A 23,294-nucleotide genomic window follows, 5' to 3' on the forward strand; every position below is an offset into this window, starting at 1 on the left:
CTTGGGAAGGTTTGTTGGGTATCAAAATGACATTCAAAATGTTGCAGTGTGCATGCCGGGCCTGTAGATGGCGCAGGTCAGCCCTTTTCAGCAACAAACAACAGGTTTTATTTTTATAAAGATTCACTGGCGGAACAAAGGAAACCCAACAGCCTTTGTCCATTGTATAAGGCCTCTTTGATTTCACTAAAAGCTTCTAAAATAGGCTTTTAAAGAACTTTTGGGACATAAAACGTTGTGGAACACAAATATTCCAAACCAAAAAGCCATTTGCTGGTTTGAATACTTTGCTTATTGTTTACGTCCTGTCATTTTAGAGGCTTAGATATGACAAAAAGCTTCTAAAATATACTTTTTAAGAGCTTAGCTTTTGTGACATCTTACATGTCGTAACTCATGTTTATTTTTTAATAAAAACGACTTAATTCACCAGCTTTTATTTTATTTTATTTTATTTTATTTTATTTTATTTTATTTTATTTTATTTTATTTTATTTTATTTTATTTTATTTTATTTTATTTTATACTTGGTTTCGTTTTGTCAAATTTGAATCAGTCTAAATTAGTTCAATTAAAAATGTTGTTTAATTTGAATTAATTAAGTTTATTTTACTACATTTAATTTAATTAAATTTTATGTTTAATTTTGCGTAGTTTTGTTAAATTTAAATTATTTTTATTATGATTATTTTTCACTAAAAGCTTCTAAAATACACTTTTAAAGAACTTTTGGGTTGTGGAACATAAATATTCCAAACCAAAAAGCCATCTGCTGAATTGAATACTTTGCTTATTGTTTACATCCTGTCATTTTAGATGCTTAAATATGACAAAAAGCTTCTAAAATATACTTTTCAAGAGCTTTTGTGACATATTACATGTTGTAACTCATGTTTATTTCTTTTATATTTGACTACATTTGCCAGCTTTGATTTCACCAAAAGCATTGAATACATTGCTTATTGTTATATGCCGATATTTTAGAGTCTTTGATATGCCAAAAAGCATCTAAAATATACTTTTACAGAGCTATTGTGACATCTTTCGTGGTGCAACTCAAATATTCCAAACCATAATACCATCCGCTGGGTTGAATATGTTAGTTATTTTGTATATTCTACTTCATTTGTCATTTTAGATTTGACCAAAAGCTTCTAAAATATACTTTTAAAGAGCTTGTGACATATTACATGGTTGTAACTATCCCAGCTGTCTTCGGAGTAAACGGAGAAAACCCACGCATGCACGGGGAGAACATGCAAACTCCACACGGAGGGTGGGATTGAACTCGGGGTCTCGTAGCTGTGAGGTCTGCGCGCTAACCACTCGTGCACCGTGCAGCTCACATTTAATTTAATTTACTTTAATTCAATTTTATGTTTAATTTAGCGTAGTTTTGTTAAAAATATTTTTGCAATATCAGAAGTATTGTTCCCGGGATTTGGGTAGGTTTGATATTTGTCATGTATTGTATTTGAATGTAATATCATATATTTTATTTAATCATGTTTTTGCACTGATACTACTAATGCACTAGCCCGCTAGGCTAGCAGTGTTAGCGCTGCCTGGTACTTTGCGTGTTTACCACAGGATGCTAACTTTCTGAGCTTCCGTAGCCAATCGTCCTTCCTCTCACCCGCCCAGCAGAATCTCCCCAATCAGCCTATCCCTATCCTGGGGAAAGTATGAGAGCATCCACGGGTCCGAGCGCCAAGGGCGGTGGAGATAAACACCAGGCTTGAACAGCGGGGGGATCCGCGGCCGGGGCACCGCAGTGCGGCTTATGTTGATCCGGCAGCTTCATTGAGAGGCAGAACCAGCGCCGGTGCCAATATAATCCTGCCACACTGGATCACAAACTTTTATTTCTTTATTTATTTCAAGGAACTGCAGGCTGAGCCGTGTCGGATTCGTGGGAGAAAAAAAGGGAAACACGGCGCCACGGTTCTCCCCACGCAGGGAGCACTCGAGGAACACAATGGGACATCAGACGTCTTTTCAGGTTTTAGACACCAACTTTCAGGTGGAACCGATCCCTTCTGTTTGGTATCAATGTAACACCTGTATCAAATCCCAGCACCCGAATTACTGATTTTGGCTAAAACTGATGCACATACTCAGCATGAGATGCAGTATTTAGTTAACAAGAGTACGGATATATCCAAGGATAGTATTCCTGGCCTGCGTATATGTTCCTTACTACCATTCCGATATTCCGATACACCACAGCTTGTACATGACCATAAACTGCAGAAAAAAAACGGACGCTGGAAGGACGGCAGAAGGAAAAGTAGTTCCTGCCGACACGTCACACAAATGAAGCGTTTTGGCCCCCCAAAAAAGTCTGAAATAAAATTACTCTTTGAAAATTTTGAATATTACCAAAAAGAACTAAAACAACAAACATAATTGTTGTTTTTGGTCAATGTTACGAGAGTTCAGTCACAATTACAAGAACAAAATTTACAAAATTAAAATTTAATTTAATTTTAATTCATGTACATTTAGATTTAGATGTTTTATTTTATATGAAATTTTATTTCATTTAATTTTTTTAAATTTTATTTTATTGGTTTAATTTCATTTGGTTTGGTTTCATTTTGTCAAATTTTAATCCGTTTTTTTTTCTCCCTTTACTTTAATTAAAAAAAAAAGAAAAGACATTTGAATCAGTTTAAATTAGTTCATTTAAAAATGTTGTTTAATTTGAATGAATTCAATTTAAGTTTATTTTAACACATTTTATTTCATTTACTTTAATTTAATTTTATTTCATAGTTTTGTTAAATTCAAATGATTATTTTGGGGGGGGATTTTTAAAAAATGAAAATATTATATTTTATTTCAGTTCATTTTAGTTTAGTGTCATGTCAAAATTGAAACTTGAAATAGCTGGTAAATAAAAATAAAAAACCTCTGTATTTTTATAAGAATAAAATCAGAATATTAATATTAATAAATTAAATAATTAATAAATTAATTTTAACTGAATTCCAATTAATTAATAAATTAATATTAATTAATTAATTAAGAAAAACAGTTGTATCTTAACCAAAAAAAAGGCATAATTTTATGAGAATAAACTCAGAATGTTATGAGGAAAAATTGTAATTTTAGTAGAATAGAAGTGAAATTTTAAAGAAAAAATTGATATTAAAAAAAAGTTAAAATGCCTGTGATAGCCAATACCCTGGACTTTGCTGTGGTTTGTCGAGGGTCCTTTGTGCATCAATAAAGTTGAAATTGTGATATTATAAGACACAAACAATGTAGTATTTCCGGGTAAATTATCTCAGCATACTGTACTTACAGTACATGTAGTACTTGTGTGTAGATGTGTATTTGTTGCAGTCACATAACTTTGTGCTCTACCATCCTGTGATGGTGTTGCCTTTACTGACTACATCAGTTGTACGGTAAATACGGTATTTATGTATCTGTGTGAAGGTTGAAATCCAGCCGCTAGTCGGTGTGTCAGCGTCCCGTCTAAACGTCAACCACAGCTTTTCTCTCCAGGAAGGAAGAAATGTCACAGGCTTTCTTGTAGCTTGTAAAGCTGAACTTTAAGAGGACGTTTTAAGACTTGTTGCCCAAGGATTTGCTGCACTCGTACCTGCGGGCTGGCGGCCTGCTGCGGGCGGCCATTGTCGACAAAGCCGTCCGCCGTAAAGTGCTCTGACCTTTGCTTTTAGTTCCTGTGGTGACATCTGGGTATGAGTGGGTATGAGTGTGTGTTGGAGGTAATGAAGTTACCTGAAGATACAAACTTAGCCATCACTCAGGACTTGGGGAGCTGCGGTTCATTGAAGTAAACATTGACACGTTGGCTACAATGTGAACATGTTCACTTTGAGGTATAGTCTCTCGTGTTGCCATATTTAGGTGCACGAGTGCTGTCAGGACTTGGGGAGCTGCGGTTCATTGAAGTAAACGTTGACACGTTGGCCACAAAGTGAACATGTTCACTTTGAGGTATAGTCTCTCGTGTTGCCATATTTAGGTGCACGAGTGCTGTCAGGACTTGGGGAGCTGCAGTTCATTGAAGTAAACGTTGACACGTTGGCCACAATGTGAACATGTTCACTTTGAGGCATAGTCTCTTGTGTTGCATATTTAGGTGCATGAGTGCTGTCAGGAATTGGGGAGCTGCGGTTCATTGAAGTAAACATTGACACGTTGGCCACAGCGTGAACATGTTCACTTTGAGGCATAGCCTCTTGTGTTGCATATTTAGGTGCACGAGTGCTGTCAGGAATTGGGGAGCTGCAGTTCATTGAAGTAAACGTTGACACGTTGGCCACAATGTGAACATGTTCACTTTGAGGCATAGTCTCTTGTGTTGCATATTTAGGTGCATGAGTGCTGTCAGGAATTGGGGAGCTGCGGTTCATTGAAGTAAACGTTGACACGTTGGCTACAATGTGAACATGTTCACTTTGAGGTATAGTCTCTCGTGTTGACATATTTAGGTACACGAGTGCTGTCAGGAATTGGGGAGCTGCAGTTCATTGAAGTAAACATTGACACGTTGGCCACAGCGTGAACATGTTCACTTTGAGGCATAGCCTCTTGTGTTGCATATTTAGGTGCACGAGTGCTGTCAGGAATTGGGGAGCTGCAGTTCATTGAAGTAAACGTTGACACGTTGGCCACAATGTGAACATGTTCACTTTGAGGTATAGTCTCTTGCGTTGCCATATTTAGGTGCACGAGTGCTGTCAGGAATTGGGGAGCTGCGGTTCGTTGAAGTAAACGTTGACACTTTGGCCACAATGTGAACATGTTCACTTTGAGGTATAGTCTCTCGTGTTGCCATATTTAGGTGCACGAGTGCTGTCAGGACTTGGGGAGATGCGGTTCAATGAAGTAAACGTTGACAAGGTGGCCACAATTTGGACGTTTTCATCACAAGGTATACTTTCTGATGTTGCCAGCTATTTAGACTGTGTGTTGATTCATTTTCGAGTGCTGCCTCTCATCGGGGGAACTGGGGTTCTTTGAAAGAAATGTTAATACGTCGGTCACAATGTGGATAATTCACTATGAAGCGTACTCTCTCACGTTGCCAGCCATTTAGGCTGTGTGTTGACTAATTTCCGTGTGCATGAGTGCTGCCAGGTGTTTGGGGTGCTCCACTTCATTGAAATAAATGCTGACACTTTGGTCACAATTTGAATATATTCACTATGTGGTATACTAACAGATTTACTATCCAATGAAAGAAGAAGAATCGTGATGGCAGCAGCATCATGATCTGCGCCTGCACGAGTGCTGCCGTCATTGGAGAGCTGCGGTTCATTGAGTGAAATTTTGACATTTTGGCCCCAAGGTTTCCAAAGAGAGGCAATCAAACCTTACTTCCTCAAGATGGAAGTCATGCACAGTGTCGGTGGCACTCATGCAGCCCACTACCACGCTGGCTTGAATATGACTTCTGGAGTATCATTTACCAAATATTGGGAATTTTTCTTTTACATGAGAGGATGAAAGGCGAGTAAAACAATGATGTCATGGCATTGTTTTGAAAATTGCTATGATAGGTTGTGATGCTTCACACATGTGTTGCTTAGTGACACACAAGAGTCCAAACATTAGAAAAAAAACTACAATAATTAGAATAATATTACACGAATACCACAAAAGCAAGTATTTTTTTTTAATCTTCAATCGTCCATGCAGCTGTACCTAATGTTCTGTCAGCGCGCGCGTGCGAGACGACTGCGTGGCGACGCACGCGCGGCTTCATTGCAGGCAAAAATAATAACAGCGATGATAAACGACGAAGTAAAGGATTGGATCCCGGTGGATCTCCTACACGCGCACGACCTGTTGTGTCTTTGCGGGGAAAGACAAGCGCGTCCCCGCGCGAGGAAGAGGAGGAGAAAGAGCGTCCAACAAGTGGGTGCACGCACGCGCGCACGCTCGCACACCCGCAGCCTCTCTCTCCGCGGATCGATGACGCGCACCTCACCTCACGAGCCCACCCCTCCGCGCACACGCTGCAGCAGCCGTGCGTGCGTGTGTGCGCGCGCACCTGCACGGATTTGATGTTTTTTGTTTTTTTTTTTTAAAAAAAAGAATGAAAAACTGATTTCATCATTTGTGTCCACCAGCTCGGACCCACGCACACTGAGCAACATCTCCTCCATGGACTCGCCGCCGCCGCCGCCGCCGCTGCCGCTGCGCTCCCCCGGTGGCCATCCAGGCAAGTCGGGCTCCAGCCAGTAGATCCTCCCCGCCCAGCAGTCCGCACGAAGGTGGCCGCCGGCCGCCGGACTAACCGGTCGCAGCCATGCCGATGCACCCCATCACCTCCACGCTCATGTACCGGGGGATGTGCACCATCCCGGACATCCTCAACTACAGCGCCCCGGTCAACCTGCCCGAGGACGAGGTTGAAGGTGAGATGCTACCTGGGGGCTCCCCCGCTGCTCGGGGTAGGAGGACATAACATTAGGTACACCTGCACAATCCTGACATCTGCAAAGGCTCTTCTTAGGGCTGTTTCTAATATTTGGACCACAGACTACCACAATATTAGGAACAGCTCTCACTGCGGTGTGAACTACACTCAATTGTTGTCATTTTACTGCTACAGTGTGTGTGTGGTTCTGATTGCAGTGTGTTTTTAGGGTGTGTATGTTCAAAGTGTGTAATGATGATGTGCGCCTGTCAATCATCCGCTGAGAGGAATATTCATGCTAGTGGCTGCTCCTGTGTTTGTTTTTTTTTTTTTTTTTTACCTCATTAATATGCACCTGAACACATGCTTGTTTTTCCAGACATGAAGTCATATATCCCATAATACAACAACGTAACAGTAAGGTGAACACAAACATGACAACACTGGCACGGTATGTCACGATAGATTATGTCATATTTGGTCAATTAAGCTAGTATTTTGCTAAAAACCAAACAAAGAAAAAACATGTTTATGTCTGACTGACTGACAGATAGTTAGCAAAGGCCCATGCTATGTTTTAAGATGTGTAGTGAAGCCTGTTTTATGTGTATCTTGCAAGTAAAAACGTTAGACCCTTTGATGTCAAATGCTGCTGAATTTGGAATTCATACAACATTTCCGGAAATATCAGGTCTGTCGGAATTTCAAATTACGGATCAAGTGAAACTTTAGCAACAGGAAGCTAGCTATGTGATGCTAAAGTGCTAACATTTCACATTTAACAGTAAAATAATGCTAGGTTAGCCTACTCAGGTAAGACAAGCCTTCATGTTTGGACCTGACTGACAGATAGCTAGTTAGCAAAGGCTCATGTTGTGTTTTAAGATGTGTAGTGAAGCCTGTTTTATGTGACACAAAACCACAACAAAACCTCAAGGATCTTTGCTATGCCGTACGTAAAAACGATTCGAACTTTCGATGTCAAATGCTGCTGAATTTGGAATTCATACAACATTTCCGGAAATATCAAGTCTGTCGGAATTTCAAATCACGGATCAAGTGAAACTTTAGCAACAGGAAGCTAGCTATGTGATGCTAACGTGCTAACATTTCACATTTAACAGTAAAATAATGCTAGGTTAGCCTACTCTGGTAAGACAAGCCTTCATGTCTGGAGCTGACTGACAGATAGCTAGTTAGCAAAGGCTCATGTTGTGTTTTAAGATGTGTAGTGAAGCCTGTTTTATGTGACACGAAACCACAACAAAACCTCAAGGATCTTTGCTATCCCGTACGTAAAAACGATTAGACCCTTCGATGTCAAATGCTGCTGAATTTGGAATTCATACAACATTTCTGGAAATATCAAGTCTGTCGGAATTTCAAATCACGGATCAAGTGAAACTTTAGCAACAGGAAGCTAGCTATGTGATGCTAACGTGCTAACATTTCACATTTAACAGTAAAATAATGCTAGGTTAGCCTACTCTGGTAAGACAAGCCTTCATGTCTGGAGCTGACTGACAGATAGCTAGTTAGCAAAGGCTCATGTTGTGTTTTAAGATGTGTAGTGAAGCCTGTTTTATGTGACACGAAACCACAACAAAACCTCAAGGATCTTTGCTATCCCGTACGTAAAAACAATTAGAACTTTCGATGTCAAATGCTGCTGAATTTGGAATTCATACAACATTTCCGGAAATATCAAGTCTGTCGGAATTTCAAATCACGGATCAAGTGAAACTTTAGCAACAGGAAGCTAGCTATGTGATGCTAACGTGCTAACATGTCACATTTAACAGTAAAATAATGCTAGGTTAGCCTACTCAGGTAAGACAAGCCTTAATGTCTGGAGCTGACTGACAGATAGCTAGTTAGCAAAGGCCCATGCTGTGTTTTAAGATGTGTAGCGAAGCCTGCTTGATGTCAAAAAGATGCTAAAGTGACACATAGCGCACGGAACTACATCTGAATTTGGAATTCTGACAATATTTCCAGAAATATGCGCCTCTCCAGCTTGTCGTAACGTCCAATCCCATCGCAGATCAAGTCAAACATTGGCAACGGTAGCATCGCTATGTGATGCTAACGTGCTAACATCGCACTCACATTTTAACAGCGAGGTTAGATGTCAGTAGGCTGCAGCCGCAGTAAAGACTTTGTCTAACGACGCATCCTAAATTTACCCATCCATGTGATCCATTTGGGTCTTTTTGGTCTCCACGGTGGCGCTTACTGCAGCGCGGGGATGCTTGGCGCTAATGCACTTTTAACAGCAGCGACAGAGGCATTAGTCATGTCTTCTTTGGGTTGGGGGTCAGGGTGGGGGGGGTCGTCTCTCTGTCTTTAAACACTCTTTAAAAGCTCACACCTCTGCAAGCAAGTAGTGTTTATTTCAGGGGTTCTCAAAGTGCACCAGGGGCCCATTTGAAGCCCCTGGCTGTTTTTTATTCTAAAAATAGAATTTAGCAAGAACACAAACAATTATAAAAATAAATAATAGAATAAAGTTAAATATAAACAATCTTACAAGAAGAAGTCTGAATTTTACAAGAATATACTCACAATATTATAAGAATCAATGATGTTCTGAGAATAAAGCCAAAATATTATGGGAATAAGGTCCGAATTACTAGAAGGAAATTTACAAAATAAAAGTAAAAAAAGTGGAAAAAATACAAATAAAGTCAAAATATTTTTTTTTCCATGTCCGAATATTACGAGAAACAAACAAAACAAAAGAAAGTTTAAAATTTCTGAAAAAACAGTTTGTGGCAATATAACGGGAATAAAATTGTAATTTACAAAAAGAAAATGTATGAAGATTATTTCAGAAGAAAGTTTAGTTGGAAATTAAAAACCAAAAACCAGCAAACAAAAAAAAAAATCTGCTGTAATTTTACGAGAATAAATTAAAAATATTAAGAAAAAAGTTTGCAATATTATGAGGAAAGCTAATGTTGTTTTACAGTTGAATTATTTTTTTTTAATGAAATACTTTTTGAAAGTGGTACTATTATGAGAAACAAACAAAATAGAAAAAAGTTGTAATTTCTGGAAAATCTGGTTGGGGAAAAATATTATGAGAATAAAGTCATAATATTACAATAGAAAATGTATTAAGATTATTGAAGAAGAAAGTTGAAATATTAAATTAATCAATTAATTTGATAAACGAGGGAACACTGTACTGTACTACATGCCTTCCCAACCAATACCATGAGATAGCATTTTTTTTTTGACCGAGTACTCTATATCTGACTGCATGCGCACATTTATAGTACTTTTCAAAAGTATGGAGACGCCCTCCTATTACATTACATGATATAGTGACTCAATACTTTTGACTGATACTGAATGCACATACATGGCACAGTACTCGTCAATAATTTGGATACACCTCCTGTTTACATGAGAAAAACTTTTCAACCTTGATTGATGACCAATGATGTGTGTTGCATGAGAAAGTGGAAAAAAAATATCTTAGCCTTCGACGACAACACGTTTTTTTTTTTTTTAACCCGGTGAATATATCATCATTGAAAATTAGTGCGGCTGAGGAGGACTTGATTTTCAATTACTAGAATGCCCCTATCTCCCCCACCCCCCCACCTCCCCTGTCCCCCATGGGAGCGCTCCTGTGCTGCCGTACGAGTTGGCGCTCAGATGTCAGAGATAAAACGTGAAGAAATGCTATTTTTTTCCTCGTGTTTTAGTGTGTGTTTTAGTGTGTGTGTGTGTGTGTACAAAAAGGTCGAGGGGGCGGAAGCACGTACGTTAATGTACACTGATGAGAGCACATGCAAAAAAAATGAAAGCCATATTCTCCATTTCACCTCCTACACTTGAGGGATGAAAGAACATAGATGGTCAAATTACCGGAGCTCGATATAGATAGGAATACACACACGCACACACAAAACTCCGCAGGTGGAATAAAGTGGGAAGTCCATTTCCATGCTCCCGACGTCAAAACGAGTCCCCGCGCTCTGCTTAATGCTGTTTTTTTGTGTGTGTTTTGTACGTCAGCAACATCCTGTAGACGCTCGTAAAAAGGGAGAAAGAAAACAGAAAAATAAAAAGTACACCCACTTTTTTAGGTACGCTAATGAGCTCCAATGCCATCTTCCTGCCGCTATAAGAATAATAATGTTATGTTTGGATGAACCTTGACAGGAAAAGCGGAAAAGAGCTAAATACTTAGCTTACCTGTGTTTTGTCGATGACGGTGCGGGTGTCGTCCAGTCGCAACTTTAACTCGAAATGCTAAATCATGCTAATCACCAGCCTAAGAACCGGTTACGTTTTATTTTCCAGTAATTATCCCCGGAGAAACAACAAACAAACACGAAAAAGTCTAGTTCTAGTTCAAGTCGCTCTTTGGCACCCTCTACCTGTTTAAGGGTGAAATTGCAACTCACTAAGCTTTGTCATGTTCCAAAAAAGAACAAAAATCTGAAAAACTTGAATTCAAATCAGCGAATAATTGGAGAGACACAGGAAGTGGAAATATCATAAACAGGAAGTGACATCAATAACAATCAACTGTCTTGATTTTTCAATTTATGAATCTATAATTTTCACATTCAAACACAGGAAGTGAACGGCAAAGGGGTGGGGCTTAAATAAGCTCTGCAGATAAGCTCTACATTACTGTTTACATTACCAGTATCATTACCTTTACCACTATCAGGACCAGTATCAGTCATTACCAGTACATTACTAGTATCTCTACCTTGATCATTACCAGTATCGGTAATATTAGCACAATCAATAGTACCATGATCATTACTAGTGCCAGTGCCATTACCAGTACCAGCACCATAACCGTTATCATTATCATTAAGAGTACCATTACCAGTAGTAGTATCATTATCATTACCAGTACAAGTACTACAACTTTTATCATTATCATTAACAATATTGTTACCATTAATAGTGCCATTATCATTACCAGTACATTACCATTATCACTACCAGTACCAGTATCATTACGTTTATCATTACCGGTGCCAGTACCATTATCATTACCAGTACTAGCACCAGAACTGTTATCATTAACAGTTGCATTTACCATTATCATTACCAGTACCATTACTGCAACTATTATCATTACCAGTACTAGCACCATAAAACTAGTACGATTTATTATCATTAACAATCATTGCCATTACCATTAATAGTGCCATTATCATTACCAGTACCATTACTGCAACTATTATCATTACCAGTACTAGTATCATAAAACTAGTACCATATATTATCATTATCATTAACAATAACATTACCATTACCATTACCATTACCATTACCATTACCATTACCATTACCATTACCATTATCATCAATAGTGCCATTATCATTACCAGTACTATTACTGCAACTATTATCATTGCCAGTACTATTACTGCAACTATTATCATTACCAGTACTAGTACCATAAAACTAGTACCATATATTATCATTAATAATACCATTACCATTAATAGTGCTATTATCATTACCAGTATCATTACTACAACTATTGTTATTACTAGTACTAGCGCCATAAAACTAGTACCATATATTACCATTACCATTACCATTACCATTACCATTACCATTACCATTACCATTACCATTACCATTACCATTACCATTACCATTAATAGTGCCATTATCATTACCAGTACCACTGCCATTGACATGACCAGTGTCATTGGCAGTACCATTACCAGTACCAGTACCAGTACCAGTACCAGTACCAGTACCAGTACCAGTACCAGTACCAGTACCAGTACCAGTACCAGTACCAGCAGTCTTATGACTTTTTGATGCCATTTCTCGCCACGAGGGAGGTCAAGTCACACCTTCCACATGTTGCCCTTTCACAATAAGAGCCTTCATGCTTCCATGTTTGGAGGTTGAAGTCCTAAATAGCCATACCAACCTCTACTTAGCATCTTTGGGGTGACACTATGGACCCAACGTTTTACTCTCGTTGAGTCTTTCCAACATTCGGAGTCGTCCCCCCCACCCGATATTTGGGAACCCCTCTCTGACTGACTGACAGCTTGCGAGCGTCGCCGTCTTCCTGAGGGCTGCGAGCGCCCGTGAGGCCATCTTGATGTTTCTGCCGCTCCTACTGAAGACGCCACAGCAAAAACATTGACTCATCGCTTGGCCCTGAGGTGGAGGGATGCCTCGTGCTCCTCCAAATACCGACATGAATACCAATGAAGTTATTTCAAGACGCCGGCATCGCGCACACACAACACGCGGGAATTACAAGCTGCTGCGGGGGCGGACCTCCCAAGGGCGGGGTGTCAGCTGACAAACATTTGAAAGGCGAGAACACGTAACAAAGTCAGCAGTCAGACATTTTTTTTAAAAAAAACAATAAGGCCACAAGTGTCACGTGTGGCTTTTAAAAGCGTCCATCTTTATAACGCCTCCGTCTCCGCTCGTGACGCGTTACCACGGAAACACACATGCACTAAAAAAAACATCCTTCTTCTCCCCAAAAGAAAATAAAACATCTCCATCACCTCGTGCTCCACTTTGAAGATGCAAAGATCCTCCAACCGCCAGGAGAGCCATTGACGTCTCACTCTCATGCGTCACATGTGACAAAAAGATCAACTTGACACGAGGATGGAGATGTGACCCATATATAATAATATAATATAATAATAACCCAATAATAATAAATGATCATGTATATGTACTGTAATATTGTCATCATGTGCAATGTACTGCTAATCCATGATAATAATAATAGTAAAAATTACATTTATTAAGCATTTATTCTACATACTCAAAATCACAAAAATATTACTTGTACTAAATAATAATAATTATAAAAATAATACAAATATATAATAATAATAATAATTTAATAAATGGTAATAATTCTTTATATCATATCAAATATATGACCTTTTTTAACCATAAAAAGAACATTTAAAGTTTTTGCTAGTATGATGCAAAAATATTTTTTTATATTTAAAAATATTTATTACATATTTTATTTGTACACCTTCTTATGATGTCATTTATTACATATACTAATATCATTTATAGCGAGAGTTTTTCCATTTTTCAAGTTCATTTTTCATTTTCAGTTTCACGTTCAATACAATATCGGCATGTCGGTTATCGGCAAAAAAAGCCAATATCGGACATCTTTAATAATTAATTTTAATTAATTATTTATGTCATAAAAAATATATATTGTTGAACAGGTTGACAAGAATAAAAATAAATATTATAATATATTCAGTATGTACTGTATTAATATGACGATGTATAATGTTCCATAAATACTCAAAGTTGCCACAATATTCCATGTAATAGATACTAATTATTTAATACATAATAATTATCATTTATTATAACAATATATTTGGCCTTAGAAATTACATTTAATTTAGTGTCAGCAGATTTGAAACTATTGTATTTTGTTAGCATAACATACAAATATTAATACATTTTATTTTATATTTTATTTACTATTGTTTTGAATACTTTTACAATATTTATACTGTATTTTATTGGGATACTTACCTATATGATATACTGATTTTTTATGTAACTAAATAAATAAAATCCTTCATGTCATCACTCTATTGACCGTCAACTTAAAACATATTTTAAATGAAAAATTATGACACCCCTCCGCCCCCAGAGAAATGTTCTACACACACAAAAAGTGGTAAAAACGTGGAAACATGCACCCGTAAACACATCACATGATGGCGTCTTAATCAAACCAAATCAATTGGATCGAAGATGTGGCTCACTAGCTTGTATTGCAAAGCAGTTTGACCAGCGTCCACAGGGGGCGCCATTGCTACCGTTTGGATGATTTTATTTCTAATCTGTGTTTGGATTGGGAGACGAGTAACCGTCGCGTTGTAATAAAAGTCACGTCATGTCTTCCGAGAGGAGACGGACGACGTTGGACGGGACTTTATTAGCGCGCTAATGAAGTGTGATGAGCTGCGGAAGCTTTGATTAACAAGGCCTTCCCGTCATATTTTATAGTATGACTGACGTTCAGCAGCAGCGAGGCGGCCATGATGAAAACTGAATAATGAGCTTAAAAAATAAAAACGGAAGATTTTTCTGGAAGTTAGCAGCAGGTGGATTTCTTTTGTAACATTTGCACCGTCTTCCGTCCTCCCTGTGGTGCGTGCTGAGGTTAAAGTGGTCTAAATTTCCTAATGAAGGCTTTTTTTTGCCTGCCCCCACCGCACCCCCGTACGGGAATACTCAGGAGCCTTGTTAGAATCTTGTTATGCTCGTATTGAAATCTTGCGGGTGCCCGAGTCGGCCCGTTTCCAGCTAAAGATGGATTAAGGTTGCTATGGGTGTTTAAAAATAGTCTCTCGTACTGATAAGGTCTCACATGAAGAGCGGCTGTGCGGCAATTAAAGCGTCCAAAGCGGCGCCGAGCAGACGCGGCGCCGACTGAGACCAAAGCGCGTCCGCGTACGCTTCAGAAGCCGCAGAGAGTGAAGGCTTTAGCTCGCCGCCTTCGCGGTAATCCCTGTGTCGTTAGCCTGAGATTTCCCGGATGCTAATTTTAACTGTTTGGCTTTGCTGCCCGCGTAGCGTAGTGTTATGTAACTTCCTGTTCACGGGGATGTCCGAATGGGATTATTTCTACTGGGCGGATGCTCGACCTTGACCTTTTATCTTATTATTATTATCTTAAAAACATGTTAAGAATAAAAACACACTAGAGGCCCCCTAAAGCTAATAACTGGTTGGGCCGCCCTTAGCAACCAGCAATGTTGACAAACAAAGACGCCATTTTGGGATTCGGAAGATTCTACCGATCCCGATGCTGCCGCCAAATGACGACGACTAATTTAGTCAACGCCACTTTTTCAAAAAGCAACTCTTTAATACGGACATTTTATCGATTTTATTTCAAGCTAAACGGAATATTTTGTTTTATGTACTAAAGTTGTAATATTGTGGGAATAAATGAAATTAGTGAAAAATCAGCTTGGTGAAAAAGTTATATTATGGGAATAATTTTATATTTATATATATATATAAATTTTATATTTTATTTTAATATAATTTTAATATAATTTTAATATAATTTTAATATAATTTTAATATAATTTTAATAATATAAAATAAAAAATAATAAAATAAATAATATTATAAAAATAAAATAAAATAAAAATAATAATATTATAGGAATAAAGTCATACTATCATGATTATTTCAAAACATAGTTCGTGTATTTGGGAAAATTACCAAAAAAAACCAACAAAAAATAAGAAAAACAGTAAAGATACTAATAATAGTATGACATGTTGTTTTCCGGCTGCACGGTGGTCGAGTGGTTAGCGCGCAGACCTCACAGCTAGGAAACCCGGATTCAATTCCACCCTCGGCCATCTCTGTGTGGAGTTTGCATGTTCTCCCCGTGCATGCGTGGGTTTTCTCCGGTTTCCTCCCACATTCCAAAAACATGCTAGGTTAATTAGCGACTCCAAATTGTCCATAGGTATGAATGTGAGTGTGAATGGTTGTTTGTCTATATGTGCCCTGTGATTGGCTGGACCCCGCCTCTTGCATGAAGACAGCTGGGATAGACTCCAGCACCCCCCGCGACCCTCGTCATCACCTATTTCTGCCTCTCATGCAATAAATGTAAAAGACGTATAAATAAATAAAAAAAACGTATAACTGCGTATTGAATGTGTATCACGTCGACAGAAATACTTTTAAAACGTCTAAAATGTGATTTTGAAAATATCCGTGTTCATGCGGACATGGACAACGTTGTCCTCGTTTCATTTTCCATGATTTTCCTTCATCAAACATGTGGTCTTTGTCCTGTTGCTGCTCGACGTCCAAAAAAGACCACCGAGCTTCTTTGATAGCGTAAATGGAGAACGATGGCGTGGGACCGCGTCTCTCGCCTTTGCGAAAACGTTCATCCTCTTTACTTTACCCGCCGCTTTTCATCCTCGGTCAGATCATCCATGGGGACGTCCAACCTCTATACCTTGTCTACATCAAAGCACCGAGTCCATATATTACCTCCTCCCTCGTGTGTGTGTGTGCATGTGTGTGTGTGCATGTGTGTGTATGTGTGTGTGTGTGTGTGCAGGGGAAAATAAAAAATGCAAATCAAGCCGTGCAGGGAAAGTGAAATGTAATTAAACCTGAAAGGAGACTGTTTGAATCTTGAAATCAAACAAGATGTAGTGTTGGCGTTATAAATACTTTATAGATTAGGTATTGCTAGGGTTACCTGATACGTTCGGGTTAGCGATACTAAAGTACAAACATTACTACATAATTAACACTTGTTAGTCGTCGTAATGACCAAAAATAAGGTGCTGGCAGATGGATAGATTTTAAGTATTTTTTAAGTATTTCTTAACTTAAAAAAAAAAGAGCTCCATGTTTTATTTGAAGATGTGTAGCGAAGCCTGCTTTTTTAATGATTTTATAAAAACCGGACAAGATGAGCATTTCAGCTCTTTTTCTCTCAAAAGTGGAACAAATGGCGGCCCATATTAGGGACCCATATCACTGTTAGCACTTTAGCATCATAGCAAACCTTTAACTTGTTTTCTTTTTAGTGACCTTTCTTGGTCGGATTAGTTTTTTCTTGGGGAAAAAAAGTGACATAATATTAATTATTAACATTAATAATGTTAGAGATCCATGTTTAATTTTACAATATGTAGTGAAACTTAAGTTTAAAAGTGAATTTTAAGTTTGTGATCACTTAAAGGGCTCGTCAATGGATATCCATCCATTTTTTTATAAACAAACAACCATTCACACTCACATTCATACCAAAGGATGCCTGATTTTTAAATGATTTTATAAAAACTGTAACAAGCCCACAACTTGGAAGGCGAGCTTTTAAGCGTCTTGACAGGAAGTGATATATCTCTAGGGACATATACTGTATTACTGTTAGCACATCGTTAAAAATCGCTTTGGCATAATCGGGGACCTTTTAATGCGCAATGAAAGAATTAAATCAATTTCACGCGTATGGTTTCATTTTGCTTAAGAAGCGTTAAAGTTGCGTTTCTTTTTTTCTACTGTCTAAAGCGGCGGGCGATTCATGAACAACATGGCTTCTTCACTTCACTTAACTGATTTGGACACTTTTCACTTTCTCGCTTAGTTGGGTTGATATCATTTGTTTGACTTGGCTGCTTTCTCGCTCACAACGGCACGGGAGACGGATGAGAGTCTGGGTTAGGAATTCTTGACTTTGACGACCGTTTTGAGGCTTTTCGGCGACTCAGCAGTGGCAGGACTCGAGCACTACTACCATTGGCGGCCAGGTATCCCAGTTAACACATCAATAAAACTAGTTTTTTAGCATGGACCACAAAGTGAAAAATTAAACAATGCAAGGGTTACTTTGATATTTTGTAAAGCAATACATGTAGATATTATAAGAAGAAAACTGCATCATAACTTTGTCATATACAAAAGTGAAAACGCATATTATTAGTATCAACTTTTTCACCATTTTTGCTGCTGTTTTTAATATTGAAATTTTCTTCTTCAATAATCTTTGTAAATTTTCTTCTCATAATATTATAACTTTATTCCCATAATATTTTGACTTTTTCCTAATAATAAAAAAATGACACATTTATTTTGTTTTTCTTCTTTCTCATATTGTGACTTTTAAAAAATAATTTCTTTTTTTTCATATCCAAATATATATCTGCACTACTAAAATGACATTATTTTTCCTCATAATATTATGAATTTATTCCCATAACATGACCACTTTTTCTTTTTAAAAAGAAAATTCCCATAAAACTTTTACTTTAGTCTGGGAAAATTACTGCAGATTTTTTTTTTAAAGAAAAGCCTTTTTGTGGGCCAATAAAAAACAGTTGTGGGCCATGAGTGGCCCCCGGGCCTCACTATGGACACCCCTGGCTGAAATTTTTTCACAATTTTTGCTGTTGTTTTTAATATTGAAATTTTTTTCTTCAATAATCTTTGTAAATTTTTTTCTCATAATATTATAACTTTATTCCCATAATATTTTGACTTTTGACTTTTTCCTAATAAAAAAAGACAACTTTGTTTTTCTTCTTTCTCATATTGCGACTTAAATAATAAAAAATGACAAATTTATTTAGTTTTTCTTAGTTCTCATATTGTGACTTTAAAAAAATAATTTATTTTTCTTTCATATCTAAATTTATATCTGTACTGCTAAAATTACATTATTTTTCCCCATAATATTATGAATTTATTCCCATAACATGACATGAAAATTCCCATAAAAAAAAAAAATTAATTTATTTTTTATATGGAATATGTTGTGGGCCAATAAAAAACAGTTGTGGGCCATGAGTGGCCCCCGGGCCTCACTCTGGACACCCCTGGCTGAAAGCGTGTTTTCACCCAGACGGCGGCGATTCCCAACCAGTGTGCCGCGTGGAATGATCCAATTTATTCCTCAGGCTTTGCTACACATCTTAAAAATCAGTTTCACTTTTCTTTTTGGAAATGTCCTGCAGTATCTCCTGTATCATTGACTGATCCTTTCTCTCTTTAAACGTGTGTGTGTGTGTGTGTGTGTGTGTGTGTTTGTGTGTGTGAACCCACCAGAGATTCGCGAGGCCTTCAAAGTGTTTGACCGCGACGGCAACGGCTTCATCTCCAAGCAGGAGCTGGGCATGGCCATGCGCTCCCTGGGCTACATGCCCAATGAGGTGGAGCTGGAGGTCATCATCCAGAGACTGGACATGGACGGTGACGACACACACACACACACACACACACTCACCTACACACACTGAAGCAACACCACCACCTGCTTCTTTTTGGCGTCCCCCAGGTGACGGCCAGGTGGATTTTGAGGAGTTTGTCACCCTTTTGGGACCCAAGCTGACGGCGGCCGGGATGCCGGACAAGTTCAACGGCACTGACTTTGACTCGGTTTTCTGGAAGGTACGAGCACATTCCAGAATGTTTGCTTTGCACACCGCAATTCCGCTTTTCCTGGAATTCCTGAAAAAAGTTGCAGAAAGCAAATTAGATGTGGGATTTGTTTGCTTTTGCAACGCTTATTCCACATGAAGGAGCGGTTTCAATAAGGGAGTAATTTTTTTTTTACCTGAGGCATCCGTGACAGAAATTACGTTTTTGGTATTAGAGTTCACAATGTTTTATTTTTTTTTACCGTTTACCATTAAGATGTTAACTTCTTTTTACACTTGCATGACAGTTAAAAATAATGGACTCTTGTCTTTCATCAGAGACATTTTTTTTACCTTTTCACCTTCTTTAGTAATCAACAGTAGACGCAGTTTCAGGAAAGTATCAGTTCCCGACTAAAAAAAAAGCTAGCATAACTTTCACTTTGACACAAATGTTCAGCTCAAATATCTAAACAACTATAACAACATAAACAACAAAAAAGGTTGTTTTATTAAAATAGCTATTCATTCATTCATTCATTGAGGTGGCCAGCCAATCACAGGGCACATATAGACAAACAACCATTCACACTCACATTCATACCTATGGACAATTTGGAGTCGCTAATTAACCTAGCATGTTTTTGGAATGTGGGAGGAAACCGGAGTACCCGGAGAAAACCCACGCATGCACGGGGAGAACATGCAAACTCCACACAGAGATTGGCCGAGGGTGGAATTGAACCCTGGTCTCCTAGCTGTGAGGTCTGCACGCTACAATTTTCACATTTAGAACAAAACTGTGTGTGGACGCCTCCACGTTCTTCTACTTCCTCTTTGCTTTCATATGTTTTTTAACATGCCAACCTCTTATCTAATCCACTTCACCTCATGGCCGTTTTTATGGCCTGAATCTGCTCTAAAGGTTCCATCCATTAGTGAGCAGTTGCATCAACACTTCTTTTTGCCTCCCACACCAGAAAGTCATTTCACAGTTCATTTTTACTTTTTCCTATCAAGAGGTGAACTTCTTATTACACTTTCATGGTAGCAAGTGAAAGATAGTAAAAGATTCTCTTGTTGTGGTCCAGTGCGACATGCAGAAGCTGACGGTGGAGGAGCTCAAGCGTCTCCTCTACGACACATTTTGCGACCATCTGTCCATGAAGGACATCGAGAACATCATCATGACGGAGGAGAACCACATCGAGAACCCTGAGGACTGCCAGGTGGATATAGACAGTAAGGACCGACACCTTTGTGCCCCGCGTTAATTTATTCATCATCATTATCATCATCGCAACATCTTTCATTGTTGTCCTCACGATGACTAGCCCCGCCCCCTTTCCGCTTCTCCTCTTTGACAACAACTGTGTGGATTTTGAGCTTTAACAATTCATGCTAAGTGTTTAATTTCATTATGATATCAAAATGCTAAAATGCTAAAGTGAGTTCCCAGCATAAGGGGGAGGGGGTACTGTCATGCAACCATTCACACTCACATTCATACCTATGGATAATTTGGAGTCGCTAATTAACCTAGCATGTTTTTGGAATGTGGGAGGAAACCGGAGTACCCGTAGAAAACCCACGCATGCACGGGGAGAACATGCAAACTCCACACAGAGATGACTGACGGTGGAATCAAACTCAGGTCTACGAGCTGCGTGGCCTGTGCGCTAACCACTCGGACGCTGTGCAGCTTTGTTCAATTAAAATAACACATACAAATAAAATAAAGACTAAAAATGCAAACTGGAACTGGTAATTGCGTATATGTGCGAGTGTGCATGGTGTGTTGAATAAAAACATTCAGTAGTTGAAATCAAGGCAAACATCAACAAGCAGTTGTTATTCATTCATTCATTTTCTACCGCTTATCCTCACGAGGGGATATTCCAGCTGTCTTTGGGCGAGAGAGGCGGGGTACACCCTGGACTGATGGCCAGCCAATCACAGGGCACATATAGACAAACAACCATTCACACTCACATTCATACCTATGGATAATTTGGAGTATTTTGGAATGTGGGAGGAAACCGGAGTACCCGGAGAAAACCCACGTATGCACGGGGAGAACATACAGAGATGGCCGAGGGTGGAATTGAACTCGGGTCTTCTAGCTGTGAGGGCTACGCGCTAACCACTTGTCCACCGTACAGCCCCCTAATTGTCTAATTGTACTTAAAACTAAAAAATGAACAATACAATTTTTAATAGAAAATATTGAAACTGGTATATATCTACAGTGTTATGAAAAAAGTTTGCCCACAGCATGATGGAACCACCACCAAATGTTACTGTGGGTAGCAAGTGTTACTGTTGGAATGCTGTGTTCTTCATCTGCCATGCATACCTTGTTATGTCCAAATCACTCCAATTTAGTTTCATCAGTCAAAAAATTTGAATGTTGTAAAAAAAATGTTTGAATTATTTATATAATTATTGTTTATTAAAAATCTGAATTTTTTAAATTTTTTAAATTTAAAAAAAAAAATTTCTTGGGTAGAAAAAGAGCATAAAAAGTGAAGGTAGGTTTTACTGACTTTGCCAACAAGTCACGATGAATGTTCTGAAGATGTTCTGATCTTCTGTCTTTCTTCCTGGTCCAAGGTTCCAGCCCAACGCAACAAGTCAAGCAAACATGCGTCCGCAAGAGTCTCATCTGCGCCTTCGCCATCGCCTTCATCATCAGCGTCATGCTCATCGCCGCCAATCAGGTGCTGCGGAGCGGCATGAAGTAGCGGCCGCGTCCCGTGAGTCCCATGAGATGAGACTGTGGGACACCAAGACGAAGAAGAAGAAGAAGCAGAAAACGGGAGACGACAAAGACGTTTTTCCAAGGTGTACAAAAACACATGTCCACACATCACTCCTCGTTATCGTCGTGCTCGTTAGCGGTGGCAGCTCTACAAGAGACGTGTCGTGTGACTGTCCACTCGTGTTTTTGTGTGCCATGCGCTCATTCCGAACGCAGGAGACGTGTGTGGAATACTGCAGGGGACGTTCGGAACATATTGCCAGTAAAGCTCCAACCGAGGATGGCTGCAGCGCAACATTCCACCGCAAGGGGGCGCCTGGGGAGCCTCAGACTAATTCATCTATGCATGACATGCATGGACTGTAACAGCCGTCTTTGTTTGTAAACGTTCTTATCAACGTTGTGATGATCTCGACTGTGTTCTAATACCAAACTGTGAGCGTGTGTGTGTGTGTGTGTGTGTGTGTGTGCGTGCGAACAGGAAGGGCTGTTCTACTTCATGCTGTTCAGAATCATTTCTGCGAAGATCGTAAGACGTCCGAGAAGCCCCGCTAAGCGTGTGTTTACAGTTTAGCATCCCGTCGGACGCTGTTAGCCTTGAGCAAACACGCACAGCAGTGTCATGTTGTTCCTTGTGGGTTGCTGGGAAGCAATAAGCGAAGACGGCGTCCGTTCGGCAGCGTATCGAGTAAACCGATTCTCGAAGATGCTACAAACAACTGCTAACTGAAAGAAAGTTGGTCTCGATATTCCAACGGGGGGGCAAATATGTTGCAATAAAGCAGAATTTTAATCCCACGGGATTAAAATTTGACTTTGGAACGTAAATTTATGCTCAAATTGTGGCAACATGTGCTAAAACAAGCTACTGTGGAATGTGCAAATAATACGCAAACATTCGCTAATTCGCTAACATACACTCAACACATGCTAATGTTTGCTAACATGAACAAATACGTGCACGAACGTGCACTTCATAAGCGATAACGTGCTATCATGGCAGTGCATGTCCCCCACATGTCGACGTGCGAAGCTCCGCTACCATCCGCTACCACCCGCAACCGCAAAGCGTACCCGGAACGCAATCGATGCCACACATGCACAAGAACTACGTCCATTTTTCTTTTTCCATTTTTCCAAATTTATCATGCTGTGATAGTATTTTTTTTAAATATACGTATGACCATAAATGGTCAATAAAAATAGT

At 38.9% G+C, this 23,294-nt stretch overlaps 1 protein-coding gene across 1 annotated transcript; it reads left to right on the forward strand.

The window, feature by feature from the left end:
• Positions 1 to 6,103: 6,103 nt before the first annotated feature.
• Positions 6,104 to 23,294, forward strand: cabp7a (calcium binding protein 7a). The gene is made up of 5 exons (XM_058070719.2): positions 6,104 to 6,401; positions 19,016 to 19,159; positions 19,245 to 19,357; positions 20,418 to 20,568; positions 21,940 to 23,294. Exons 1-5 carry the CDS (start codon positions 6,293 to 6,295, stop codon positions 22,068 to 22,070), a joined length of 648 nt encoding a protein of 215 aa, XP_057926702.1. The 5' UTR covers positions 6,104 to 6,292; the 3' UTR covers positions 22,071 to 23,294.

The sequence above is a fragment of the Doryrhamphus excisus genome, linkage group LG3, assembly GCF_037039965.1.
Source record: "Doryrhamphus excisus strain RoL-2023G ecotype Guam linkage group LG3, RoL_Dexc_Guam_v1.1, whole genome shotgun sequence".
Classification (NCBI taxonomy): Eukaryota; Metazoa; Chordata; class Actinopteri; order Syngnathiformes; family Syngnathidae; genus Doryrhamphus; species Doryrhamphus excisus.

What these genes read in the sequence shown, in the direction of transcription:
- cabp7a (XM_058070719.2), top strand. Translation starts at nt 6,293, where the DNA reads ATGCCGATGCACCCCATCACCTCCACGCTCATGTACCGGGGGATGTGC. An exon ending in GCCCGAGGACGAGGTTGAAG is followed by an intron (nt 6,402 to 19,015) that starts GTGAGATGCTAC and finishes TGAACCCACCAG; the next exon opens with AGATTCGCGAGGCCTTCAAA. An exon ending in CCAGAGACTGGACATGGACG is followed by an intron (nt 19,160 to 19,244) that starts GTGACGACACAC and finishes GGCGTCCCCCAG; the next exon opens with GTGACGGCCAGGTGGATTTT.